Below are 9,065 nucleotides of genomic sequence, written 5' to 3' on the forward strand. Positions count from 1 at the left end.
ACCTGCCCCCCCCTGCCGCCTCTGCCACGGCGGGGCCTGGGTATAAGAGCTGTTTTGCCGTGACCGTCCCTGAGGCCTACGAGTTCTTTTTTTGTGACACCATCGAGGAGGAGGATGAAGAGGCTGAGGAGGCAGAGGCTGGCGGGGCCCAAGTGCAGTGGCCAGAAGTGTGTGAGTTCTTCTTCCGGGACAGCCGGGCCAAGAGGTCTGGGCCCCGGGGGGGCCACTCCCCGGCCCCAGCCCCAGAGGAAAAAAAAGCAGGCCCGGGGGCCCCCCACGCCGGGGCCCCAGGGGGTGCAGCCTGACCCTGCGCCGGAGCCCAGCCCAGTGGCCACAGAGCAGCTCGACCTGGTGCTCAGGCAAGCAGGTGCGTGTCTCGTGGGCCCCATGGCCTGTCCAGGTCCTGGGAACACACTGTCCAGAGATGTCAGCCAGAGGGCCATGGCGGGGGGAGGGGGCAGGCCAGGAGGCTGGTCTGAGCCAGGGGGAGGCCTCAAGGAGGATCTTGGAAGGAAGGAGCAGTTCCTGGCCATCCCAGGACACAGTCCAGGTGGGGCAGCCCAGGTCACTCAAGGGTTTGGCTGTGCATCAACTGTCACCCTGAATTCAGGCCCAGATGACTTGACAGCCTTGCCCCTGGCCTCCAGCAGGGCAGGTACTGGGCAGTGGGCACTCCGTGGACTTGGTCTCACATTCCTTCGGGAAGGTAGTTTAGGAACCAGGAAGTGGTGCCCAGAGGCAACTGGCCCAAGTCGACCTGACTCAACTGTGCCCCACACACTGCGTATCTTGGGACAGAGGCATCACGGGGAAGAGGTGACTCAGACAGACATGTCCCAGGACAGACGTGTCTCCAGACAGACATGTCTCAGGACAGACGTGTCTAAGGGGAGCAGCTGGAGCTCAGAATGTGCTTTCCTTTCCTAGGGGAGCCCTGGGGTCCCCTCACCTCGTTTACCTTCAGCCAGAAGGACATGTGCCTGGTGTTTGTAGCCTTTGCCACCTGGGCTGTGAGGACCTCAGATCTGCACACCCCAGATGCCTGGAAAACAGGTTTGGGGGCCCTGGGGGGAGTGGGGATGGTGCCCAGAAGTCAAGTGGAGGGGCCAGCAGGGGTCAGGGTGCCTGGGGGACACAAGGTTCTTCCCTGACCTCGCTCCTCTCGTTGCTGACCCACCGCTCACCCCACGGGCTTCCTCTCGCCCTTCGAGGCTGGCCGTGCAGGTGCAAGTGGTGACCAGGCCGGGAGCTGGCACCCAAGCAGCTCTGCTTCCCTTGCAGTCCTGCTGGCCAACATCGGCACCATCTCCGCCATCCGCTACTTCCGCCGGCAGGTGAGGCTGGGCCGCCGCAGCCCCAGCCCCTAGGAGCCAGGCTCAGCCCAGGAAGATGCAGGACCAGGAAGCGGCCACAGGTGCTCAGGCCGAGGTGCTGCCCTCTGGCCTTGCCCTTTGACCTTTGTGTTCCACGGCAGCATCTAGAAGGAGCCAGTGTCCTCGGTCCTGGCTTTTTTGGACTCCACCCGAGGCTCAGGCCAGTGGCCGAAGCCCAGGCTGTGCCCACACCTGGGAGGGGAGACTGGGAAGGTTGGGTGGCTGGGGTCCAGCAGGGAACTGGTTAGGAAGGTGGCCAGGTTAGCAAATAAAGCAGGGTGTCCAGTAAAGCTGGAAGTTCAGACAGGCAGTATGTGAGAGTGCTTATACTAAGAAATTACTTGTGGTTTCTCCAAAATCACATGTAACTGGGCGTTGGTATTTTGTCTGGTAATCGAGTTAGAAGGTGAGTGGTGGGATGGAGCAGGAAATCAGAGGGTGTCCGAGCACCTGGAGACTGGGCAGGGGTGGGGCTGGGCTGGCAGGGCCTCCTTGGCCTGTTCGAGCCCTGAACCCCAGGGCCTGTGGCCAAGGTCTCCTGGCTGCTGCCCGAGACCAGGAGCAGGTACCTGGAGGGGCTGCAGGAAGGCGACCCCAGTGGCCCTGCGGGGTTGGGGTCTGCAGGGCAGAGCCTGGAGCCCCTCCTTGGGGAGCCCTGGATAAGGTTCCAAGCAGAGTTTCATGGTGTCAGGCGGAGGGATGGGACACTGGGCTTGTCCCAGGGCTGAGAGGAGCCAAAGAGAGGGCAGGAGGGTGGGCAGGGGGCCAGCCGGGCGCTGGAAGGGCATCCAGCCAGGCAGCGAGCACAGGTCCCCGGGCCACAGGGCCTGCTGGCTGTGGGTAAAGAACGTGTGGACACAGACAAATAAAATCTTCTCTTCTTCCTTCTTTAGTCTTTTGTCCATTTCTCCGAGCAATGCCACCCACCCACATGGGCAACCCTCCTAGCTCTGACCTTGCTGACCTCGGGTCCTCATGACCTCTGACCTCACATACTCTGACTCTCTGTAACCCAACTTCCTCAGCCCTCTGACCTTCACCTTCAACCCTGCTCCGTTCTCCCACTCCCAGGCGAAGCCCCTCAAGCTCCTCCCTCACACTTTCCCTGGGGGCCAAGGCTCAGCCCCTCTGGGCATCGAGCCCTCATCTGTGGTCCAGGGCGCTGGTCAGGGCATCCTGGGGGGAAGCTGTCCTCCTGGTCCCTCCAGATCCTAGAAAACTCAGGGTTCTGGAGACCCCCTCCACCCCCCAGGGTCAGACCCTGACTGGGTACTGGGTGGGGGTGGTTGGCCGGTGGCCCCACAAGGAAAGACCCAGGCCTTGCTGGAGACCCCCCCAGAGTCGACACTGGCAGGTGGGACTGAGAAGCGGCTCAGATCCACTGGGTGAGCCCCCCCTCAGCCTCAGGCGCTTCTCGGGGCCACCGCCGGCGGGAGGGAGACGGAGCCTGGTCCCAGATGTTGTCATAGCTCCTGGGGGGTCCGCCGTCTGGTGGGAGGGCAGAGGTGTGTGTGTCTTCAGGAAGCGCCACCCGAGCTCCCCCCAGAAGGAGGCAGGGCCTCTCACTCACCTGGGGGAGGCAGCGGGGGGTCGGGCGAAACTTCCCTGGGAGGGGAGACCTGGGGACCCCAAACACAAGTGTGAGAGCCACGCCCTGGGGAAGGGGCTGGGAGACCAGCGCACGAGCTGCCACGGCTGCCCGTAGTGCCCACTGCCCCAGCATCCGCCTCTGTCTCTCCTGCTCCCAGGGGGTCCCCCAGGGCCCACAGAACCCCTGTCCAGGTGCAGGAGGCTACTCACGAGCCGAGGAGAGTCGGGGGGCTGAGGCCCACGGCCCTTGACGGAGCCCCGGTGCCGCTGAGAGGCTCGGGGCTGCAGGGCTCCCTTCCTGGAGAGCAAGTGGGGGCTGGAGACTCCAGAGGTGGGGTCGGAGCGAGGCACAGACACGGGCACAGAGGGGAACGGGCTCGAGGGCTCAGGTCCGAGCGAGCTCTTCATCGCAGCGAGGAACTGCCAGGGAAGGGTCGGTGGGTGACTGAGGCCCCGGGCTGGGCCTGGTGGAGCTGGGGGGGCCCCTGCCCGCAACCCCCTTTCGCCTCTCGTGGCCTGAGCAGACCGCAGGCTGCCTCTAAACCTCAGGCGGTGGGAACCCCACACCCAGCGGGAGGAGCATGGTCTAGACCAGCGGTCGCCAACTGGTGGTTCGTGAGGTCCGGAAGGTTGGCGACCGCTGGTCTAGACTCCAAGCAGCAGGCTGTGGGCACAGCTGGCCCTTCTGTCCCCAGCAGGGCACTGACCTCACCCAGGCCCCGGACGTCTCTGACTTTGTGATGGGAGGTGGCAGGCGGTGTGTAGGGGTCAGCGTACAGGGGGGAGTGAGGTGTCTCTAGGGAGTGGTCTTCGGCCTCCGGGCCACCCTCCAGGCTCGGCCTGGTCAGCTGCAGGCAAGAGGCAGAAGAGACAGGTTTCCAGGAGCAGGACACCCCGCATCCTCCCTCCTCGAGAGATGCTCCTAGGTGGTTCCAGGACCTTCCGGGCCAGGGGACAGAGGCCAGGGCGGTGCAGGGCAGTGGAGAGCCAGGCTCAGGGCTGGGTCAGTGTCTGGGCCCACCTTGGTCAGATCCAGGTGCAGCGGGGTGGCCGGGCCAGGCCCCTCGCCCCGGGCCTTGCTCCTGGGTGACCGACTGCTGCCGCCCCGTCTTAGCTCTGCCTTCTGCCCACTGACGCTGGTCCAGCCAGGGTTGGCCTTGTCCTGTGGGGAACAGGACTTTCCAGAAGGTTCCCGGAGCCCTATCCCACACAATCCTCCGAGTCCCCTCCCCCAGGAGCTGGCATCCCGGGCGGGATGGAGTGCCATGGGGACCCAGGCTCCTCATCACAAGCTCACCTCATGGCCCCTGCCCCTACCCCCAGACACTCACAGATGCAGGCTGGGCAGGGCAGCCAGCTGTGGACGGAACTGAGCACTCGGGGAGGGAACGGCTGGTGCGGTTAGAGTGGGGTGCTGGGTACCCCGAGTCCCAGCTGGTCTGTCCATCTGAGGAGAGCGAGCCTCGGCCGCTGCCCAGGACCTGGCAGTGGGTGGGGGACAGTGAGCCATGTGGCAGGACGCTTCTCACCACCGACCACGCCCAGCCCCACCCGCTGCCCTTCCGTTTCATCACCGCCCACCAGGGCCTGTGACCCTCACCTGGAGGGGCCCCCGCAGCCCCGGGAAGCCCTCGGGGCCGGGCAGCAGCGGCGCTCCCTCCCGGCGGGAGACGGTCTGCAGGCAGAGGAGCCAGTGGCTGTAGTCCTCGTAGCTGGCGCACAGCACCCGGATGGTGTTGATGAGGGGGCCTGGCACACAGACACCGTGAGCGTCCCCAGGCCCAGGGCAGAGCCGGTAACCGCAGGCACCCTCCCTCCCAGGCCCGGGCACAGCCCACCTTCGATCAGGAAGGAGCGGATCTGCTTCTCCTTCTCCTCCAGGTTGATGTGGATGGCGCTGAGTGGAAGCTCCCCCTGTGGGGCAGCCACGGACGTGGGGCCTTTGCCTGGGGGTAACCCTGGGGCTCTGCCTGGGCCCATCACTCCCCTCGCCCTCCAGAGATGGGGATACCAGGCTGGGCGAGGCAGGGCTCCCCATCTGCCCCGGGGGCATCCCCACGCCTCCCGCTGGCCTCTGGGTGGGGACCTCATCAAGCAATGGCAGACACAGACGCGTGCTCATGGGGACGGGTCCCCTCCATGACCGCTGACTGGGAGAGATGTTGGGGGGACTGAAGCCCCCATGTGTGCTTCTCGGCAACAGAAGACCGTGGTCACCCCCAAGTGATGTGGCCAAAGACCCTCAACGGGGACACAGGCGCCCAGACAGGGTCCCTCTTGCTCACAGCAGAGCTGAGACCAGACTGACCAGGGCAGCAGGCTGGTAGGTGGGGCCAGGATGCTCTGTCCCAACTGGCCCCGAAATACAGGTTCCTCCTGAGCTGCCACCCCCTCCCACCCCTACACACAGGTGCCTCCCTGGGGCGGGTCACGGTGGGAGGACCTACCTTAAAGCAAAGCCCGTCCGCTTCCTCCGAGAAAATGGCCAGGGAAGTCGGGTACAGGACCAGGATCCGGTCCCACCGCTCCTGCCGGGGGTCAAGGGCAGAGTGGAGAGGAGCGAGGGCCTGGCCGCACCTGCTGCCTCCACCCTCCCTCACCCCTCACCCCTCAGCCCGCGTCCCCACCCACCTGTGATGGCAGATGCTGCAGCTTGACCCTCGAGGCGCAGATGGCGCTGCCCACCACTTGGCGCCCCCATGTGGTCCGCAGCTGGGTCAGCCTGTGCTGCAGACTCCAGGGGAGCTCGTCCTCAGGGGGGCCCTGGGAAACGGGGGTCAGTGCAGGCAGGCAGGGGGGCCGGGAAAGGGGCTTGGGGTGCATGGTACTGACCTGCGGGGGTGCTGAGTGGCAGCGTTGCAACCCTCTCAGGAGGGCCATCTGCTTTTCCAGGTGGTAGAGCCAGCGTCCCAGCTCTGCCTGGCTGGGGCAGACCACCAGAAGGGGGGCAGGCAGTGGGCCTGTGGGCGGAGAGCAGGGGGGGCTGGGCCAGCACCCCCAGGAGAGGCCCCTCCCCAGCCCCCCCCCCCCAAAAACAGACCCCAGGGCTGCAGTTGGGGGGAGAATACGGCACTAACCAGGACCTGCTGCACTCCTCCCAGCCAGGCACACGGCCATGTGCCCATTGGAAGAAAAGTCAGGATCTCTCAACACTCAGGGTCCTGTCAATGTCCTTGGGCCTGGCCAGAGGGAGCTCTGAGGGAACCAGGTGCTCCCCATCTGCACTGGGGGCACCCCTACCACACGCCCTGGCCCTCTCACCTCCTGGGCGGGACTGCTCATGCCCACACACCTGTGATCTGGAAGGCATGCTCTCTGGAGTCCTCCATGGGGCAGATGCTCAGCTCCACCAGCGGTAACAGCCCCTGCCAGAGCCCAGCGGGAGGCTGAGCACCCCCAGGCGCCGTGGCCACCGCCTCGGGGGCTCCTCCCTGTCCCCCCAGCCTCCTCCCTCTGCCCACTTCCCTCACCTGGAAAGTGAGTCCCTCAGAACCGTGGGCCTGGAAGTAGAGGTGGGAAGGAAACAGCTCCAGGTAGCAGTCGCTGACATCCTGGGGGAGCAGGGCTGCTGTCTGAGCACCGGGGGGGCAGGCCGCGGGCTGGGTCCAGACCCCCACCCGGCCCGGCCCCCACCTGGCTATGCTGGAATCTCAGTTGGACCTTGGCATAGTGCACAACCTTGCCCAGGTTCCTCACAGGTACCCTGCGCCGCCCCTTCTTGAAAACGCTCAGGAACGGCTGGTCCAGGTGTTCTCGCTGGCTTTCCAGGCCCGGGAGGTCCTGCGGGGAGCACAGCTCAGGGGAGGAGGCCTGAGCGCCAGTCCACACACACACACACACACACACGCACGCACGCACACACGCACACGTACGCACACGCACATGCACACGCGCACACACACACACACACACACACACACACACTGCCTCACTGCCATGGTGGAGACAGTGATGTTTGGACTCAAAGGAGATTCCTAAGCCGTGTACCCTTATTTTGGTTATTCAGCCCCTACGTCTGGTTGGTCACAGTATTTTGGGTGTCTGAATGAGACAGTACTCAAAACCCTCCTGGCCCAGCTGGTGTGGTTCAGTGGGTTGAGCATCAACCTATGAACCAGGAGGTCACAGTTTGATTCCCAGTCTGGGAACATGCTTGGATTTTGGGCTCCATCCCCAGGGTGGGGCGTGCAGGAGGCAGCTAATCAATGATTCTCTCTCATTGATGTTTCTATCTCTCTCTCCCTCTCCCGTCTCCTCTGAAATCAATAAAACATATATTTAAAAAAAAAAACCCTGAATCTTCTATTGGCTGGTAAATGTTTAATCTGGTACTAAGAAAGGGGGGGCATGTCTGATGTATTTGCCAGTCCCTCCACAGGCCATTCTGAGCCACTGTGATGTCTGTGAACGTGGAGCTTGGAAGAGAGCCCGTGACCCTGATCTCCTGACGTCACTCAGTGGAGGCCTAAATGTGCCTGGACACGCTGCCTAGCCCTGGGCCCGGCGGGCAGACACCGGGCTTCCTGCCTGGCAATGGCTGAGGGGTCGCTGAGGACCTGCCCCCACCCTGACTCCTCCCTCACATCAGGCACATGCCCAGCTCAGGGCCTTTGAGTTTGCTGTCCCTCTGCCTGGGACAGTCCCCTCACCTCCTTCAGGGAGTGGCTCACGTTGCCTCCTCGTAACGCCCTGTCTGCCCCTCCAACTTCCCAACCTCCCTGACCCCTCTGCACACCTCAGTGCTAACCACATCTTCCTCATGATACCTTGTGCTCATTTGTCTGGCCGTCTGGCTCTGTGTCACAGGGATGGGAACACCCTGAGCACAGGGGGTTTGTCTGTTTTGGCCGCTGCTGCGTCGCCAGGGCCAGGACAGGTCTGAGATGTGCTGGGGGTTCAGTGCCTGCCTGCCGGCACCCACACACAGCCAATGCTGAGGCACGGAGAGTCCTCCACAAATGGGAGTCAGACTGGGAGTCAGATGGGGCTGCGGCTGGAGGGGGCGCTGTGGAGGGCCATGCTCCCTCCGGGAGCCGGCAGGGGCTGCCTCCCAGGCTGCCGTGCCCTGGCTGAGCTGAGCCGCCCCTTAGACAAGCCCAGGAATGTGCACAGACAGACGCGAAGCTTCCCGGCCTCCCTGCCTCTGGGTGGGGCCTCCTGCACCCACACCCAGTTCGGGGAATGATGCCGGGATGGGACTGTGAAAAATAGGCCACAGAGCAGGAAGGGCTGTGAAACTGGCCCTGTGGCCCGGGCTCAGCCGTAGGGTCCAGGGAGGAGTCAGCTCAGAGGCACCACGGGCAGGACCCGAGGAGAGCCGGCTTCTCCGGGGCCCCATCTCCCGACACAACATGCCGGTGCCCTGTCCAGCCACCCCCAGTCCTGGCAAGAGGACCGCCACACCCGGAGGGACTCCACCAGGCCCTAAGATGTGTGGGCCTGGACATCAGGAGCTGAGGTCCGAGACGGGGCCACATGGGACCCCATCCCTCTGAGGGAGCACGTTGCTGAAGCCAGTCCTTGCCCCAGGGAGCCCTGGACCTCAGGGGGCAGGGAGGGGCCAGCCTGCTGGGCACACATTGGTGGAAGCCCACACCAGCAGGGGACCAGCCGAGGCATGCTGGGCGGAGCCCTGGCCCAAGCCCCTGGCACAGTTACACCTGTTCCTCCTGCACCCTCCTGGAATGACAACTTGGGGGTCACTTCCCTCACATGCTGGGACCCATGCCAGTCATCTGGAATGCTGGGTGTCTCCCCCACAGGGGCTGGGCAGGGGGCGGGGTGGCTCTCAGCTCGGCTGTGCCAATCCTTGCAGTGTGGCCCTGGGGGTGGGGGTGGGGGCGCAGGGCGTTGCTACGGGAGGAGGCAGTGGTGAGTGCTGGATGCTGGGGGACGCCTGGGAAGGAACTGAGCCCTGGAATAGGTGCGAGGCGGGCTCACTGCTCACCAAGCCCCTGCCTCAGAGTAAAGAGCGGATGGGGCGGGATGCACGTCCACACAAGGAACACCACATCCAAGCCCACACAGAACAACTCAGACACGTGTGCTTGGTCCAACCCAAAGGTGCCTGGACACGCTGGCCAGTCCCCACCCGGCTGCAGA

The 9,065-nt window shown here is 64.3% G+C and overlaps 2 protein-coding genes across 4 annotated transcripts in view; one reads left to right on the forward strand and one right to left on the reverse strand.

Annotated features, from left to right (window-relative positions):
* Positions 1-2,258, forward strand: part of PERM1 (PPARGC1 and ESRR induced regulator, muscle 1) — a 5,122-nt gene extending 2,864 nt beyond the window's left edge. Inside the window, exons 3-6 of the mRNA XM_014543787.1 lie at positions 9-257; positions 301-655; positions 928-1,053; positions 1,282-2,258. Of these exons, the coding sequence (XP_014399273.1) occupies positions 9-257; positions 301-655; positions 928-1,053; positions 1,282-1,367 (816 nt within the window). The 3' untranslated portion in view covers positions 1,368-2,258. The remainder of the gene's footprint in view (positions 1-8; positions 258-300; positions 656-927; positions 1,054-1,281) is intronic.
* The window catches only part of PLEKHN1 (pleckstrin homology domain containing, family N member 1), an 8,227-nt gene continuing 1,408 nt past the window's right edge, over positions 2,247-9,065 (reverse strand). The window contains exons 3-16 of one of the 3 annotated variants that reach the window (XM_014543803.1): positions 6,597-6,743; positions 6,434-6,463; positions 6,256-6,328; positions 5,796-5,923; positions 5,595-5,726; positions 5,411-5,491; positions 4,802-4,877; positions 4,564-4,712; positions 4,295-4,444; positions 3,985-4,125; positions 3,671-3,811; positions 3,174-3,383; positions 2,944-2,992; positions 2,247-2,861 (exon numbers count right to left, since the gene is read on the reverse strand). In XM_014543803.1, the coding sequence (XP_014399289.1) occupies positions 2,746-2,861; positions 2,944-2,992; positions 3,174-3,383; positions 3,671-3,811; positions 3,985-4,125; positions 4,295-4,444; positions 4,564-4,712; positions 4,802-4,877; positions 5,411-5,491; positions 5,595-5,726; positions 5,796-5,923; positions 6,256-6,328; positions 6,434-6,463; positions 6,597-6,743 (1,623 nt within the window). In that variant the 3' untranslated portion in view covers positions 2,247-2,745. Of the gene's footprint in view, positions 2,862-2,943; positions 2,993-3,173; positions 3,384-3,670; positions 3,812-3,984; positions 4,126-4,294; positions 4,445-4,563; positions 4,713-4,801; positions 4,878-5,410; positions 5,492-5,594; positions 5,727-5,795; positions 5,924-6,255; positions 6,329-6,433; positions 6,515-6,596; positions 6,744-9,065 lie in introns of all 3 variants that reach the window. The other 2 variants (XM_014543802.1, XM_014543804.1) reach the window with 2 other exon arrangements.

The sequence above is a fragment of the Myotis brandtii genome, unplaced genomic scaffold (assembly GCF_000412655.1).
Source record: "Myotis brandtii unplaced genomic scaffold, ASM41265v1 scaffold334, whole genome shotgun sequence".
In the NCBI taxonomy this organism is placed as follows: domain Eukaryota; kingdom Metazoa; phylum Chordata; class Mammalia; order Chiroptera; family Vespertilionidae; genus Myotis; species Myotis brandtii.